This window comes from Hippoglossus stenolepis, chromosome 16, assembly GCF_022539355.2.
Source record: "Hippoglossus stenolepis isolate QCI-W04-F060 chromosome 16, HSTE1.2, whole genome shotgun sequence".
Classification (NCBI taxonomy): domain Eukaryota; kingdom Metazoa; phylum Chordata; class Actinopteri; order Pleuronectiformes; family Pleuronectidae; genus Hippoglossus; species Hippoglossus stenolepis.
The window spans coordinates 2,456,614-2,474,282 of NC_061498.1; the positions used below are offsets into that span (position 1 = coordinate 2,456,614).

Genomic DNA, 17,669 nt, shown 5'->3' on the forward strand with positions numbered 1-17,669 from the left:
GGCAGCTTCATAGTTATAACGTCTGCAAGGGAGGTTATATATTTTCACCCCTGTCCATTTATTTGATTGTTTAACATTGCGTTCGTGTTTTCTGTTAGTGCGTCTGTGTTGTGGTCACCGTATCATTTGTTGCAGCTTGAAATGAAAGAGATTGTGTTGACGCTTGTTAAGAGATGATAGTAACAATTAGTTCTGTGATGTTTGATCCTCAGGGAAAGATCAGAGCAGTGAAACCACCGGAAGAAGCCGACTTCCAGACCATCAAGCTGATCAGTAACGGAGCGTACGGGTGAGTCCTCTTCTCTCTGCGGACGAGGATGTCACCAATGATTAAGTCAGGCAAAAGATGTGGTAAAGTGAAAGTAATGCGTGCACGTGCCTCTGTGTGTGTCAGCGCCGTGTACCTGGTGCGTCACCTCGAGACGCGGCAGCGCTTCGCCATGAAGAAGATCAACAAGCAAAACCTGATCCTGAGGAACCAAATCCAGCAGGCCTTCGTGGAGAGAGACATCCTCACCTTCGCAGAGAATCCGTTCGTCGTCTCCATGTTCTGTTCGTTCGAAACCCGCCGACACCTCTGCATGGTCATGGAGTACGTGGAAGGTGAGTGTGTGTGTGGGTGCAGGTTGTTCTGGAGCAGCGATCTTGACATCTTTCTACTTGTCTTCTACATGTATGGCTTCTTTATTAGGAGTCTTGAAGGAGAACTTCTGGAGACATTTGCGTTCTCACATACGAGCCCTCTGGATAATGTCTGCAGATTATCCGGAGTTCAGTGCAGGTCTGAAAGCAGCTATAGTCAGATTAAGATCTTCGAATATTACAGAGAAACCCAACAGTCGAGATATTGAAGGATATCTTTCGTGTCCGATGTCCTTGAACAGAACTGCCGTCACGACGAGTTCGGTTGTGCACGTCACCCTTCGTCCTAAATGGAAATGAGAATGTTCTAGAACAAGAGGAACCCAGGAGACATGTTAATCGCTGATGTCGGCGGTATGACTAATGAAATCATTCACTGTGCTGTCAGGAGGAGACTGTGCCACTCTGCTGAAGAACATCGGAGCTCTGCCCGTGGAGATGGCGCGCATGTACTTCGCAGAAACCGTCCTCGCACTGGAGTACTTGCACAACTATGGCATTGTGCACCGTGACCTCAAGCCGGACAAGTAAGAAGATGGGAGTTAAAGTAGTTTTACTTTAAAACCTAATCACTGCACTGGATTCACTGTATATAAAGCTCGTATAGCTCAGTCTGTACTGTACTGTTTCTGTCCCCAGCCTCTTGATCACCTCGATGGGACACATCAAGCTGACGGACTTCGGCCTGTCCAAGATGGGACTGATGAGTCTCACCACCAACTTGTATGAAGGACACATAGAGAAGGACACCCGGGAGTTCCTGGATAAACAGGTATGACAAAAATACAGCATCACAGCATCTAACAACACGTTTTATTCACGAGAGAAACTCGTAACATACCGAATACATGACAGAATCTACCAACTTACCTGAAAGACGGGGACCAATGACCACACAGGGTTTCCACAACAGTAGCTTTACTCCAATAATAAAAAAACGCTGCAAGTTCCCTCAGGTCTGTGGTTGGGGAACAATCTATTTCGCCTTCAAAATAAGAGCCCGATGTGATTTACAGATTATTTCTACTTTGTAAAGATAAAACAAGATGACGATGGTTTTAACATTTAACCCTTTTTTTAACCATATGAATGTTATTTACTATAAAACAAAAATTATCACACTCCATGAATGCACTTAACTTTTTAACTTAACTTTTAATAACGTCTCATTTCACAGATTTTAACCTCAGACTTTAGCTTCGTTACTGATAAATGAATTTAAACTGTGACTAACTCAAAGTGCATCACTTCTGAACATGGAATAAACAAGTAGGAACACACACGAGGAGTCAGAACCAAATTTTACTTAAAATGTATTGAGGTCATTAGAATCTACCTTCACTTTTAATAAAACTAAGTGTTGTGCAAATTTAAATTAGTTTAAATGATTAAAATAACCTCATATACACTGTAAATTGCGTCTTTTTGGCAGAATCACAGTGCTGCACCAAGCAGAGAACTCCCGTGTCATTGTGTGCCAGTCGTATCTGAGGCATGAATCGTTAACAGTTGGCAGAACAAAAGGACCGGGCCTTCCACTCTTATTATAATCATTTCCCTTTTAGCTTCGTCTTATTTCCTCGGGCCTTTCATTCACTGGTCCTGCTTTGAATCTCAGCCTCATTGTTTCTTGTGTTTTTTTTTGCATCATGATGGTCCAGGAGTCTATTTGCATTCAGTGCATGTGCACATTAAAAACGCTCACCGGGGGCTTTCATCTTATCTTGGCATCTGTGACGTTGATCCACTTGGCAGAAGAGCACATGCTTCGTACACGCGTGTTCCTCTCACCCACTCTCTCCTGCTCAGATAATCTAATGGTAGGTTTAGAATAATCTTGAGTGATTTCATTAACAACAGAATTTGAAATTGAATAATCTGAGGTTATATTAAATGTGACAAAAGCGTTATTAGTTGGGTGGTTAACACACAGTAGGAAGGTTCCCCGGTTCCGAGCCTGGTTCTTTCTGGGTGGAGTTTGTATGTTCTCCCCGAGTCTGCGCAGGTTTTCTCCAGGTTCTGGACTGGGTCAGATGTAATTCACATAAAATCGAACTGACGACTAACCCCAAACTGTATTTTTTCAGGTGTGTGGAACCCCCGAGTACATCGCCCCTGAGGTTATTCTTCGTCAAGGTTATGGGAAGCCGGTGGACTGGTGGGCTATGGGCATCATCCTGTACGAGTTCCTGGTGGGCCTGGTGCCGTTCTTTGGAGACACCACAGAGGAGCTGTTCGGACAAGTCATCACAGGTGAGGGACGTCCGAGCTGGACCAGTATGTTCAGGTGGATCCATTCAACACAAGATGAAGCAAACTGTAGTTCTAATTTACTTCTTCCTCTTCCTCTCTGCGGTGTGTCTTGTAGACGACATCGTTTGGCCTGAGGGGGACGAGGCTCTCCCTCTCGACGCCCAGCACCTGATCTCCTCGCTCCTGCAGACGAATCCACTGGTTCGACTGGGCACAGGTGAGTCACTTGCTGTTTCCTGCAGTCAGTAAACTCCCATATGCCTTCATCAGTATTATGTATTATGCATTCAATCTGTTTATTTATCTAAATCTGGAATGCGGTATAACTCTAACTTCTGACATGTGGGTATTTTGGTCCGGGCTGTCAGTACCTTCACTTTCTCTCAGGCTGCAGAAATCACCCGTCTGCCTTTGTCTCTCCTCCTCTTCATCCCCCCCCCCCTCTTCACTGCAGGAGGTACGTTTGAAGTGAAGCAGCACTCGTTCTTCACGGAGGTGGACTGGAACAGCCTGCTGAGACAGAAGGCCGAGTTCATCCCTCACCTGGAGTCCGAGGAAGACACCAGTTATTTTGACAGTAAGTCGTCCCAGAAATAAAGAACAGATATTTTGTTACTGGACTGAAGTAGATTGTTCAGGTATCTGTACTTTACTTGTGTATTTATTTTTACTCGCTATATTTTAACATAAATATCTGAACCTCCTACTCTTTACTATGGTTTAAATGCATTTTAAGGAAAATATCTGTTTTTAAAATCTTTATTTTGCGTCATCGAGCGCCAACTTCCACACATCAAGACAGATTTCGACCTAAATGGACAATGACCCAGAAAATACTTTTCTTGCTTTAACAGGTTTTCAGTTTATTGTTTCTTATTTGATTTGAAGTGGTTTAAGTTAAAGCGTCTTTGAAAAGTCGGTAGAAATAACCTTTTAGGGGAACTTTTTTCTACTTTGACTACATTTCAGAGCCTGTACTTTTATACTTTTACTTGTGTAAAAAGGGTGAATCAGTACTTATACTTGAGTCATTTGGAACACAAGTATCCGTACTTCTACTTGAGTGAAGAATATGTGGACTTTTGCCACCTCTGCAGAACACACATCCTTTTAGGTTTTGACTCTCCTGTGTTACCATGATAACCACAGTAACTGCAGAAGGGTCATTATGTGCATTTTTAGACTCGAGCACCAGCGGGGGGTGGGGGGGCGCTCTGAGTTTGCAGCTTTCAGACCAAACTCTCAAACACAGTGATTCACGTCTGTGGGCCAGAGTTAGTATCTAATGTGTGTTCGGGTGAGATCATCAGAGATAAAGATAAGGACATGTTCTCTCATGACTTTCCCTCCTCAGCTCGCTCTGAGCGCTACCACCACGTGCAATCGTACGATGAAGACGATACCAACGACGATGAGCCCGTGGAGATCCACCGCTTCTCCTCCTGCTCCCCCCGCTTCAGCAAGGTCAGACCCGACACCTCTCACGTCTTCGTAGTAATGTTTGAGCTGTTCATCAGAAAGTGTGACTGACTGGTTGTGTGGGCGTGAAGGTGTACAGCAGCATGGAGCATCTGTCCCAGCTGGAGCACAAACCCCATGGTGTGACTCTACGGGAGCACAAGGTCCCCAGGGAGGAGCGAATGGCCAAGAGGGAAAGTCTGGGCAGCGTCACGCTCAGGGACAAGAGCTGGAGGACTGGATCACCTGAGATGTGAGTGCAGGCTGCAGCCCAATCCTCTTTTTGAATGATTTGCACACTGGTTGTTTGGTTCTAATCTTTTTTTTGTCTTGTTCCTCCAGGAAGCGTTTGTCCTGCTCTGAATCCTCCTTCACGGAGAGCGACTCCAGTCCCCCGTCCGGGACACGTAGACGTTTCTCTGCCCTCATGGATACTCACCGCTTGCCCTCCCCTCTGGAACTTGACTCGGAGCTGCTGGTCTCCTGCAGGCAGTCCACAGTGAAGGCGAGGGGAACTTCCCTGGAAGGAGCCATGGGGACCATCTCCTCTCAAGGCGATCTGAGAGCCTACCTGAAAGACAGCAACGGGCTCACCGCTGGAGGTAGGAGGGGACGAGGCAGCGCAGCGTCACTCAAATATCTGATCTCTGACCCCAAACTAAAAAGTTCTTGCGACCTGCTGATGCATCGTTGTCTCTTCCAGGCAGCGCTACTGTTCTGGGGCTTCCGGACGCACAGGGGCCCCGCGGGGCCGCCACTGACCTGGTGCTGCGGAGAGTTCGCCACCACCAGCTCTCGGCCGAGGGAGATAAACGTAACTCACTGCCAGGAACCAAAGTTATCAAGTCTGCCTCTGCCACGGCTCTGTCTGTCATCATTCCTGCAGGTGAAGGAGGATGTTGTACTGTAAAACTGTAAAAACCCTTTTTAACACACTGTCATGTAACTTAACTCCGTCCCTCCGCCCACAGTGGAGCAGCACGTTGCGTCCCCTCTGGCGAGCCCCATGTCTCCTCGCTCCCTCTCGTCCAACCCCTCGTCCCGTGACTCGTCCCCCAGCAGAGACTACTCTCCGATGGTCAACGTCCTACATTCTCCGATCACCATCCATCGCTCAGGGAAGAAGTACGGCTTCACGCTCCGAGCCATCCGAGTTTACATGGGAGACAGTGACGTCTACAGCGTGCATCACATGGTCTGGGTGAGAGAGCAGAGTTTACACTACGCACAGTTCTTTATGACTCAGCATGACAGAAATATGTTTACCACCACCACTACTACTACTTATAGTAATAACAATGATGTATATACATATTTATATTTTCATATATTCATCAATGGAGCTGAAAATGCTTTGGATCAAATTGTAAACATATCAAACGTGTGAAGAAATAAAAACAAAGTTAAAAAAAACTGCCAACACAAATATAAAATTCGACTTTCAGTAAAGATGTTTACAGAAAGACACATTTGACCAAATATAGATTTGATCTATTAATCAGAATCTGAAATACTTTATTGATACCAGGGGGAATTGGGTTTTATTATAGTCGCTCCAGCAATATACAGAGACAATAACAATACATAGAAATATAAACTAGAGGTAAGACAAAAGTGCATTTTTAGAAATAAGAAAATATGTAAAAATACAGTATATACAATAATAAATTGGGCTTAAATGATTCATGATGGTTGTAGTCATCAGTTGCTAACAATATGACACATACAGTTGTCATCTGCATATGTCATCATGTTGTCTTATAGTTCAGCTGAGTCACTGTGTGTGTGTGTGTGTGTGTGTGTGTGTGTGTGTGCGTGACACTCTTACATTAATCATTTCTTTTCCGATCCCAGCATGTGGAGGACGGAGGTCCGGCCCAGGATTCTGGACTTCGTGCTGGGGACCTGATCACTCATGTGAACGGGGAGTCGGTCCACGGTCTGGTTCACACAGAGGTGGTGGAGCTCATCCTCAAGGTGAGACCCATCTATCTGTTCATCTGTTTATATTTTACATTTGAATTGTTCAGATAAATAACATACATGAGTATTTTTCCTCAGAGTGGAAACAAAGTGACGGTCACAACTACTCCCTTTGAGAACACCTCGATAAAAGTGGGTCCCGCCCGCAAGTCCAGCTATAAATCCAAGATGGCGCGGCGCAGCAAGCGGACCGGGGCCAAGGAGGGACCGGAGTGAGTTACCACAAAGCACATTATCACACTTTTCTGCTTCCTGTGCGTTTTCTTCTCCTCAACATTTCCTCTGTCGTGTCTTTCAGGAAGAAGCGCAACTCCCTGTTCAGGAAAATCACCAAGCAGTCCAACCTGCTCCACACCAGCCGGAGCCTCTCCTCCTTGAACCGCTCGTTGTCGTCTGGAGACAGTCTCCCGGGCTCGCCCACCCACAGCCTCTCCGCCCGCTCGCCCACTCAGACCTACCGCTCCACCCTGGAATCCTCTCACCCGGGTTAGTATGAGGCCACATCCACACTAATACGTTTTAGTTTGAATGTGTTTTAGCAGGAAACATTGTGATTGAAGTGGTTTGAAGTTTATTTTCTCTGCTCCCCTCAGCCAACTCCTCCCAGAGCAGCTCCCCAGCGACCAGCACCCCGAACTCCCCAGCAGCCTCCCACCACATGAGGCCCAGCTCCCTGCACGGCCTGAGTCCCAAGCTCCACCGCCAGTACCGCTCCGCACGCTGCAAATCAGCCGGCAACATCCCTCTGTCCCCTCTGGCTCACACTCCCTCCCCGACCACCTCCTCCCCTCCGCCCCTCACCGGCCACACGGTGGGGAGCTCCAACACCACACAGATGTTTCCCGTCAAGCTGCACTCCTCGCCTCCCGTCGCCCGCCCTCGTCCCAAGAGCGCAGAGCCGCCCAGGTCCCCTCTGCTGCAGCGGGTGCAGTCGGCAGAGAAGCTCGGAGCACCGATTCTGCCTTCCTCCTCCTCGTCATCATCGTCGCCTTCTCCTCTGACAGGCGGGGTGTCGTTACGCAAGCATAGCCTGGAGGTGACGCACGGGGACTACAGGAGAGAGTCTTTCCACTGTGAGCATAGTCTACAGAGTCTGTTAGAGATGGAGGGAGAGAACGGACCTGCTCCACCTTCCCCTTCATCATCCTCCTCCCCTTCTCCTCCCATGGGAGGGGAGATCGGAGGCCTGAAGCCTGGGAGGAGGCTGGGGAGACAGGAGTCGCCGCTCAGCCGTGACACACTGTTCACAGCCAGAGATAAAGATACTCAAACCACAGCATCTGAGAGCATCACTAAAGCTGAGTCCAAAACCAATGTTGTCGACACAAGTAAAACTCTGTCTGCTGCTGTGGTTCTGAAGAGTAACGTTAGTGCAGCTGCTGCGGAGACCAAGTCTCGTCCAGCACCGGTTCCATCCACTGCAGAGACCAAACCGGGCCCTGGGGACAAACCTCCAAATGCAAGTGCTTCAGCTTCGATGGGACCAGTGTCCAAGAGTAAACTCAGCGAGAAAATCTCCACTCCGGGAACATTAAAGAGCGTCCAACAGCAAGTGAGCAAGCCGCAGACAGACGCTGGAGCTGGAACCAAAGCTCAGGAGAAGGCTGAGGAGAAAGTGAAGGTTGAAAAACTTCCCGTGCAGAGAGCCTCGTCTTCAGAGCAGTCCAAGACACGCAAAGGCTCCGAGACGGGAGAGAGAGGAGGCGTCAGCGGCTGCGATAAAGCAACTGAGACGACTAAGGTCAAAGGTCCTGCACCCCCAGTTCCCACTTCAGTTCCAACCCGCCCTCCAGCTCATGTGCCGGCTGCTGCCAGATCCAAAGCGGAGAAGGTATCGAGCCGTTACTGTGGCGCAAAGGAGGAGAGGGCGCACTTGGAGGTCCTGGAGGAGAATCCCATGTCCCCCTCCTCTAACGCAGCCTCACCCTGCTCGAGCAAGTCTCGCCCCATGTCTCCAGGGGACAAAGCCAGCTTCGTCACCCAGCTGACGAGCGTGGCCAAAACAGTGCTCGGGCCCATAAAGGGAGGATTGCAAGAGGGAGCCAAGATCCGAGACGCCTCCAAGACGGGCGAGGAGAAGCGGGGAACCACAGCAGGAAGAGCAGAGGCCGTGACCGGGGGAGGACGCCGTGGGGCTCCGACGGGATCCTCCGCCGGCGCCGGCCCGGTCCAGTCCGATCGAGGAACCAGTCGGAGCTCCAAGCATCATTCGTGATAAGGGTCAGAACGAGTCAGACTCTCCCATGTAATGCCTTTTACTGTAGCATCATACTGACATATCATGAAGCAGCGTGACTTGGAATGAAGGGGAGACACAACCGCCTGAAGAAATAACACATGACGCGTGACATGTAGACGCACAGAGATGCAGCAGCTACTGTTGGAAGATGTGTGCACGTGGTATCATAATGTCGGCCTGTGTGTGCACTGTATGTCCATCCCCATGTCTTGTATATAGGTTTAAAAAAAAAAAAAAAGTGTATGTCCTAACGCATGTCTTACATATATGTGGAAAAACGAAAAGCATATTTAAAAAAAGGAGGTGAAAAATATAAAGCAGACCTGGAGGTAGTGAACACTGTGAACAACATTTCAAAAACGACCACAGCGGCCAAACCGTCGGCTGCACGTCACACGAGCAGGATTCTGTCAGAAATGGGCATTACTCATATTCCAGATCAGCTCCAGTGCCATCAGTTAGTTTATTCTGTGTTTCCTTGAAGTTCGAAAGGGGACGAGGTTGATCTTGTATCACGTGGTGAGCGACTCAACAAACTGGAACAACAGAGACGGAACCCGAGGGGGTTTAAGGGCTGAATCTCGGTGGGATTGAAAGAGGTCGATTAGATGAACTTGCACAGGGACGCTATGCAATCTGCTTATCACGCCAGTTTCCCTTTGGTGTCCCCGACTACTCAGTTTACATTGTGTGTCCGTCAGGTGGAGGAGGAGGAGGAGGAGGAGGAGAGACGTGAGGGTCGCAATAAGTCGAGCATTTTGTTTTAAAAGTTGCCTCCGCTGATCGTGGAGAAACGTGTAATTACGCTGGACTGTTTGTCGTAGGCCGATTACACGAATACCTGAGTCCGATCAAAGTGTGTGAGAGCAGCAGTCACAGTCGAGTCGTCTCAGAAACGCTCGTTCATCCACTCTTTTCTATTTATGCAGTTTATTGTCACGTGTGAAGGAAAGTGCCAGTGTTTTTATTTATTAGAGATAATGTGATTTGTCTTTTGTTTAAATGTGTAATAATATGCAATCCATGCGTGCCCAGTTCCACAGAGACGAGCACGCGTGACACAGTGGTCGACTGAGCACCGAGCCAGGAGCAGATTTGTCGAGAGCGTCTTCTCGTGTGTCACCAAAAAAAAAAAATCATCCCTGACATGTTTGGGACAGAAGAGTCAGAGCTGCCGGAGACTGCCACCTTGTGGGCGTTGACAAAAGGCCCTGAGCAACAACAACAGATTGGGTTACGTGTAACGAGACCTCTGATATCTCTGCCTGTGGATCTTTGAGTTTCATCCATCATGAGTCCGATGCATCGTCCTTCTGTTGACAAACACATTCTGCAGTCTTTACTTTACCAGCTGTGACGTAGTGGTTTAAACAGACATCACCCAGTGTTCTGGACATTCAACACCAGTCATTTTTTGTGTGTGATGTGACAAACTTGCACTTTATTTTTGTGTCGGATACTTTGATTAACTTGTGTTACATATTTCTTTTATATTTTTTCTATTTATTCTATTTATTAAACCAATTTTTTTATTTATTCAAATGTTTTTACGTGTCATGACGTAGGGGAATTTCTGTTCTACGACTGAAATTAGTTATTTATGAATTTAAATCTACCAAATCTGTGTGGCTGCCCCATCCTGTGCAGCTTCGACTCTGTCATTCCATAAATCTGACATTGTGATATTGCTGTCATATCCATCTTTGTCCAAGTGTTTGACTTTTTTACAGCTGCAACTCTCTCCCTGACTCGTGTTGTTCATTCCGTCGCTACAGATTTATTCGCCACCGTTGTGAAAAACTGATGCAAAAAAGCCTAAAGTGCAGAAATGTAATAAAATGCAGTGAAACCCCCAAAACGTTTGTCTGACTGTTTTTTAAAGGTATTAAAAAAATACATGAACTGTAGAAATATAAAATCGTGCAAAAGAGACAAATCAGAAACTGGAGCAGAAGTCTGTAGAACACATTCCACCAACAGGCCACTTCGATTTAATCAAGTTGCACCAAATTACACACCCTCGTATCGTAGATCAGTTCCCTAAATATTTGTAGATCAGTTCCCTGAATATATAGTTTTTTCCTCTAGATCCACGTCCCAAGAAACTGATCCATGTCAAAACCTTTCACTTTCTTTTAGATCCTCATCTAGAAAGTAAAACATGTCTCACAAAAATCCATGGCAATAAAAGGAATGAACTAAAATAAAAGGTTAAATTTGAATTACCAAATTAATATATATATATATTACGATGGCCGAGAGAGCTCAACACACTGCAAAATAAAAAAAACTACATCATCAATTATTTGAGCAGCATCTGTTTGCAGCGTATTACTGTATTTGTATGTGTTTTCTTGATTTGCAGTGCGTTGAGCTCTCACCGTAATACATATATATATATATATATATATATATATATATAAATTCAAAATACTAAATGTTTAAATGTTTTGGAGGAGAAGCAGATTTGATCAGTGGGAGTCTGAGTATCTCCTGTATTCATGTGAAGCATTATTACGTCAGAGGAGTGAGCTCCCTGCTGCTCCTCTGGCTTCAATAATAAATAATCACCAAGAGGAATAAAACTATTATTATTATCATGCAGGGGAACCTCAGCGCTCGATCCCATTGGTCCTCCGTCGACCAACCAGAGCAGCCCCCGCATCACGTGACGCGCATAAACAGGAAGTGTGCGAGCGGGGTGGTTGTCAGTTTTCTGCGGATGTTTGAAAGTGACGGGAAATTACAGCAAGTCCTGCGGGTGAAGCTCGTCCAGGGGCTCGGTCTAAGTCCTGGAGCAGCGATGCCGGAGCCCGAATGGAGGTAAGAGCAGGAGGTCCCCCGGGTTACTGTGGAGAGGAGATGTTGTTGTCGAGCTGCTCGGGTCCGTCTGCAGGAGGACGAGCTCCGGGTCCGAGGCTGGAGGTTCAACAAGAAGACGACAGCTTGAGTTAACTCGCAAGATATCACACGACTGGGATTTAGTGAGCTGTAAGGAAGTCAAATACACAACTTAAACTACACACATCCTGAGGTGCAGAGTGACTGTCGCTGCAAGTGACTTTAACCCTATGAAGTGTGTGTGGATGGTTGTTGTATCAGTTGTTTCCAAATAATGTGCAGAGGGTTGTTAGTCATGAGTTTAGTTAAATATAATAATAATAATTAATAGAGCACTTGTCAACACAAAGTGCAGCTCAGCAGGAAAACAAAAGGCTGAAATACAGATGTTTTGTGCATAAAATACACATTAAACTGTTTCCACTGTTTCCACTGTTTCACTTTAAAGAATCATTTTATTTTGTGTTCAGTAAAATGTTGTGTTAAATCAGAGAATAGTCTCCTGTCACACTATCATATGGCTGTAATTACCAGTGGTGGCAAGTACTGAAGTATGAGATGTAATTTACTTGATTATTTCCATTGAGTTAGCAGGATTACACAGAAACTACACAACAGGAAGCAAATGGTTAGAACACATATGGGAGTAGATAAATAATCATGATAATAATAATAGAGATAAAAGACCAAGCAACCCCCAAGAAAACCAAAAACTAAAATTCTCCTCAGAACCTCAGCAAAGTTAAAGAAGTAAAATTATCCAACATCTCACAAACAAAGGAAATATTTAACAAAGTCTTAAAACACTGATGTGAATTGACGTAGCAGATCTTTTGTTTTTGTTTCTGAGATATGACCCCATCAGATTAATGTTGTGACCCTTGTGGAGCTGCAGATGCTGAGGTTTGGAGATACGCTGCTAAACCCCTGAACTGTACAAGCTAGTTTCACCTCCGGCAGCCACAACAGGAAGAGGCTGCGGTCACACAGATGACTATTGATGATCTGATACAAAAATAGAATTTCTCTCATAAGGGAACTTGCTGCAGAATAAACACAATTACTCTTGATGCTTAGATGATATTCTAGTAAGTGATATTTCTGTCAAGTCGCAAAAAAGTGCTTCACAAGATTACAGTTGTTTAAAATGCAACAATAAAAGAGGCATTAGCACACATAAAAAAAGTAGGAAAATAGGAAAATGCCTGTTTTGAATGAATGAATTTTAATTTTCGTTTTGAAGGCATCCACAGAGACGGCAGATCTTATGTCAGTAGGAAGAATATTTCAAAGTGTTGTAGGCATGGCTTCAAATGTGGGATGAGGTTTTGTTTTTAATCTTGTGCGAGGGACGACAAGTACTTAGACCTTAAGGTCAGTAGACCTTAGTGACGTATAAGACACATATACTGAATGAATCCTTGAACCTGTCAGTGTAACATCTGAGAAGGCGCAGACCAAGTGTTTTTGAGAATCATTGGACACCAGCATCTCTCCCGCGGCAGCTAAACTGACATATCTGAAATTCCTCGAGTCACAGGGTGCAGTCATGTGGTTTGAGTCTTCTCTTACTGTCATGGAGAATTATTGACTTCGCCGTGCTCAACATTAACCCATCGCTTCCGGGTTCAGACCTCGTTGGTCTCAAGAAAAACCTCACTGCTACGTCATCTGTGTCTGCTCTGCCATTGTGTTTGTTTAGGTTACCCTGGAGATAAGGAGCAACCCTCCTCTCCTCTAGTCTTGGTCATCTCTACTTGTTATGAATCCCAGCATGGCCACGTCCCGCTGCGAGCGACTGCCCTCTGCAGACCACGAAATGGACGACTGGCTCTTCCTCTCCTCGGAATCTGCCGGGCCTGAGGTCCTAGAAGTGAGCCGGGACGTCCAGGAGGCCGTGGACAGGAGCAAACTCAGGTCCAAGTTGGTCTCAGCTTGGAACAGTGTCAAATATGGTCAGTTTTTATGCTTCAGTGGTAGAGGTAGCATCTGCTTTGGTGCAAAGGTTCACTTGGACTCATAACAACAATTCATGTGCTTATATGACAAAATACACATCATACCTTTTATTCAATTCCTTTAAAAACTTCTCTACATATATTGTAAGACAGATATCTATGTATGTAAACGATGCTTTCAGCCATTTGGCATGAAACAGTTTTATGTTACCGTGTAATAAGGGCAGATCCGTTTGTCCTGTGAGATTAAACTGTTTCTCTTTTCCCTTTTTAATATATCAGGCTGGACCTTGAAGCAGAAATCAAAATTCAGCAAGAGCTCTCCTGTGATCTTGCTTGGGAAATCCTACGAGCTCAAGGATCAAGGTGAGGCCTCGAGCATGTGGCCCTTATACCCAAATCTAAAATTATCTCGTTCTTGTGAAAATCATGGGGCAACTTTTACATCCAAGCTCTGTACCTATGTCAGGGGAGAGAGAGCTTTTCCGTAGTTCCTTCGTGTCCCTCCTGTGGTTGACGTACCGACGTGGGTTCCCTCCGCTGGCCGGCTCCTCTCTGACCACCGACAGCGGCTGGGGTTGTGTTCTACGCTCGGGGCAGATGCTGTTGGCACAAGGTCTCCTCTTGCACCTCATGCCACCAGGTAAAGACACACATGATTTAAATTATCAAAAGCTGATGTTAGATTGTGAGTTTTTCTTTCAGCTTCGAAAACAAGGGGATTTTACTGTTGCATCAAACAAAAGAATCTGTCACGGTCCCATGATAAACTATTTCAAGTAGATAGATACTCATGTCGCTTTCTGGTTTCATCACTTTGAGGTTGGACTTGGTCTGTGCGCCACCGTGCGGTCAAAGACGACATGGACCTCGAGAGCCGCTCTGCCCACAGAGGACAGAGTTTCCAGGAAGGGCCGCATAAAAGGTGTCGAAAACTGAGCTTGGGTTCCCTCCTGGACAGACCCATGGAGGCCACACACAGAAGGGCCGTAACCTGGTTTGCAGACCAGCCCACTGCCCCTTTTGGAATCCACCAGCTGGTGGAGTTGGGCAAGAGCTCAGGGAAGAAAGCTGGGGACTGGTACGGTCCTTCCATCGCGGCACACATCCTCCAGTGAGACCTGAAGCGAGAACACACCAGCACAAACACCGGAACCTGCAGGTTTTTATCAAGATGTGACTGTGGACATCCTTTTGTTTCAGGAAAGCTGTGGCAGCATCCGCAGACCTTCCCAATCTGGTTGTGTATGTTGCACAGGATTGCACCGGTGAGTCGTTTCTTTCATCACCGTCTCTGCTGTCTGCTCTGGAGGCAAAATGTAGCTGTGCTCAGTAATTATTTAGACATTTATTTACATTTATGGAGTGTAGAGTTTGCAGTTTGGGAACATGTGTGTGTGTGTGTCTCTGTCGTTCTGTATGTGTCCAGTTTACGTGGCGGATGTGAAGAGGCTGTGTGAGCGGCCTCCCCCTCAGTCCTGGAAGTCCGTCATCATCCTGGTTCCTGTGCGACTCGGAGGACAAGATCTCAACCCCGCCTACATCACCTGTGTCAAAGTATCCAAACGACATTTTCCTACATTCACTACAATGTGCATCCTTTGACTTTCCAGTAAAAGTAGAGTAGCTTCAAAGTGATTTACTCTCAGATTCCTCTTTTTAGAGTGTTTTCAATACAGGTTCCTTCTCCCTGGGTGCTGTGTGTTAGCTCTGCTGTGGGCTGCTACATGAAAACAGAGGAACCCTTGCTCTAATGCAAAGCACAAGCAAACATCACTGTGTTGGAATGAACAAAGAACAACAAAGCATTCTTTGTCTTCGTAGAAACTCTTGACACTTCAATGCTGCATCGGAATCATCGGGGGGAAACCAAAACACTCTTTGTTCTTCGTCGGCTTCCAAGGTACGTGCAGGGCAGTGTGCATGATAATAACTGTGCAGTAAGTGTTTGGTATCAGTCTTTACACTTTGTTTTCCCCTTCCTCTGGCCCTGCCGTGCTAAAGACGACAATCTGCTGTACCTGGACCCTCACTACTGTCAGCCCACGGTGGATGTAACAAAGGAGAACTTTCCCCTGGAGGTAAAAGGAAGTAAAGTTTCCATTCTTCTTTTTGCTTTCTGTGTGGTTCCTCCTGTGTCTGCACGGACATGCAAACCAGTGGTTCCCACCACTTCTTCTTCAGATGGATTCCCACAGCGCTGCACCACCAGCTGGGTTCTAAATGTGTTAGAGCTGGCTCAATGTGTTCAATATAAGAAATGCTTCACAATCAATTGCTGTTTTTAGATATGAGCACAGTAAAATATCTAGAAAACTTGGACTCTGGACTTCAGTGTATTACTGAAAGCAGCTTGTGTCTACCCTGCCCCTTGGGGTACAAGCTGGTTGGGAAATACTGATGTAAACTTTCTAAAAGTATAAATGCTAATGATGACATCCACATGGGAACTTTGAGATATAGAGATATTGTCTGTGAGATTATTTCTGATGAGTATAATCTTTTACTTTCTCTCTCTGCACCTCTTTCAGTCTTTTCACTGCAAATATCCCAGGAAAATGGCCGTCTCACGCATGGACCCCAGTTGCACCATAGGGTTTTATGCTAAATGTCAAAAGGACTTTGAATCACTGTGCACAATTGTTACTGAGGTACGTGACCAGGAACCTTACTCTGCTGTGTAAGGATTTTGAATCATATGATAACATCTGCATCTCATTTGGTGGAATTCTTGTAGATTTTAGACGGTGATGTCCATTAACCAAATGTCATATGTAGGGTTTTAATGTGTATTCTACCTCTTTGTCCCACAGGCTCTCTCCACATCTACAGAGACGTACCCCATGTTCATCTTTGCAGAGGGACATAGTCAAGAACATGAGCGAAGCAACACGCCCACAAACAACATCACCTACATCCAGAGGAAGGATGACCTGAGAAGAGTCGCCACCAGCAACAGCATGGACGAGTTTGTTCTATTATGAACAGAAGAAAATAAAACCTGCTCCGAGGGGCGTTCGATGATCAATGATCACACATGGATGTGAAGTTTAGACTGTGGCAACTACTGAGCGTGAGAAGAATGTCTGGCTCATTAATATTAATATTTATTGTTTTAAGATGAAACTGAACTTTGTGAGATAAAGGATGATAATTTTATTAGTTTTTCTTCATAAATCCACCAAGTCTTCTTCTTGTACTTAATCTATTCAAATGAATTAAAATATAATAATGGCATCTAATGTATCCCAGAGACAAACGTAAGGAAAGTGTTGAGCTACACAGCCTCCTACTGTTTCATGTCATGTGACAGGATGTGCTGCCGTTGAATAGAGTAGAAACTTGGACACTTGTTAACATGTGACTCACACATGAATATATAGATTATGACTTCACTGGGTAGTTAGTCAAAATGCTGTGTAGGAATAAAGTTACCAGAAGTTTTCTCATGAGCTGGACTATTTTTTTGTGGTATTTTATCCAAATAAACAGTTGATAAAGTACGAAGGAACCCGCGCAAAACTCATTTCTGTCTGTGCTGTATATATTCTATATATATATTATTTGTATTCATATTTCCTTGTATTTGCTGTGCATGTTTACTTATTACTTTTACTGCAGTAAACCAACCAATCAAATTTTATTTGTATAGCCCATATTCCCAAATCACAATTTCCTCTGTTCTTTACCCTCAACTAGAGTAAAAACTCCCAAATGAAAACAGAAACTTCAAAATAAGAGTATTTACAACATTGATTTGAAGAAACTGTTTCTTTATGGAAAAGTGTGTCAAGTATTTATACATAAGAAAATATCTGTTAGAGATGAAGGGAGTCATTGACAGTAAAGGTAGAATATGTGTCTGTGCTCTGCTGCCACACAACAAATTAAAGGATTATTTATTATGATATGATAAAGGATTATCTTATAATTATTAATAATAACTATTTATTAGGGAGAAGAGAGAGATTAGGGACTGCTGTGTGACGTCATATTTAAGCTCTGTCATACTGGTTGTTAAAGGCAGATGCAACAATAAATATTAATAATAATAAGGAATGAACTATAAACTCAGGTTTAAATCATTTAACTGTGCAATACTCGTGTCTGTGTGTGCAACCCACTGTATATATCCTGTTAATAATGGGGGAAAGAGAGACCAGGAACTGTTTATATAATATAAAGCTATAATAAAGATGATGTTATGATTATGACTATTATAACCACACAGAAACATGGAGCTCCTCCAGTGTGCGAGTCTCCTCCCCGGGCCTCTCGTCGCCTCTCTCTCCCGG

General features: G+C 45.1%; 2 protein-coding genes across 4 annotated transcripts in view; both read left to right on the top strand.

Moving 5' to 3' along the window:
• Window positions 1-10,433, top strand: part of LOC118123782 (microtubule-associated serine/threonine-protein kinase 1) — a 34,811-nt gene extending 24,378 nt beyond the window's left edge. For all 3 annotated transcript variants that reach the window (XM_035181373.2, XM_035181374.2, XM_035181375.2), the window contains 16 exons: window positions 213-289; window positions 395-603; window positions 1,031-1,169; window positions 1,282-1,414; window positions 2,730-2,895; window positions 3,011-3,112; window positions 3,350-3,472; window positions 4,250-4,359; window positions 4,446-4,606; window positions 4,696-4,955; window positions 5,057-5,239; window positions 5,325-5,554; window positions 6,208-6,330; window positions 6,415-6,548; window positions 6,635-6,822; window positions 6,930-10,433. In XM_035181373.2, coding sequence (XP_035037264.1) covers window positions 213-289; window positions 395-603; window positions 1,031-1,169; window positions 1,282-1,414; window positions 2,730-2,895; window positions 3,011-3,112; window positions 3,350-3,472; window positions 4,250-4,359; window positions 4,446-4,606; window positions 4,696-4,955; window positions 5,057-5,239; window positions 5,325-5,554; window positions 6,208-6,330; window positions 6,415-6,548; window positions 6,635-6,822; window positions 6,930-8,551 — 3,960 coding nt within the window. In that variant the 3' untranslated portion in view covers window positions 8,552-10,433. The remainder of the gene's footprint in view (window positions 1-212; window positions 290-394; window positions 604-1,030; window positions 1,170-1,281; window positions 1,415-2,729; window positions 2,896-3,010; window positions 3,113-3,349; window positions 3,473-4,249; window positions 4,360-4,445; window positions 4,607-4,695; window positions 4,956-5,056; window positions 5,240-5,324; window positions 5,555-6,207; window positions 6,331-6,414; window positions 6,549-6,634; window positions 6,823-6,929) is intronic.
• An 808-nt stretch (window positions 10,434-11,241) lies between these two features.
• On the top strand, window positions 11,242-16,877 carry LOC118123742 (cysteine protease atg4da-like). Its single transcript, XM_047343962.1, has 11 exons — window positions 11,242-11,398; window positions 13,119-13,371; window positions 13,657-13,740; window positions 13,844-14,017; window positions 14,197-14,488; window positions 14,578-14,642; window positions 14,804-14,931; window positions 15,199-15,277; window positions 15,379-15,455; window positions 15,906-16,025; window positions 16,188-16,877. The coding sequence occupies exons 2-11, from the start codon at window positions 13,179-13,181 to the stop codon at window positions 16,356-16,358; spliced, it is 1,383 nt and encodes a 460-aa protein (XP_047199918.1). The 5' UTR covers window positions 11,242-11,398; window positions 13,119-13,178; the 3' UTR covers window positions 16,359-16,877.
• Window positions 16,878-17,669: the final 792 nt, after the last annotated feature.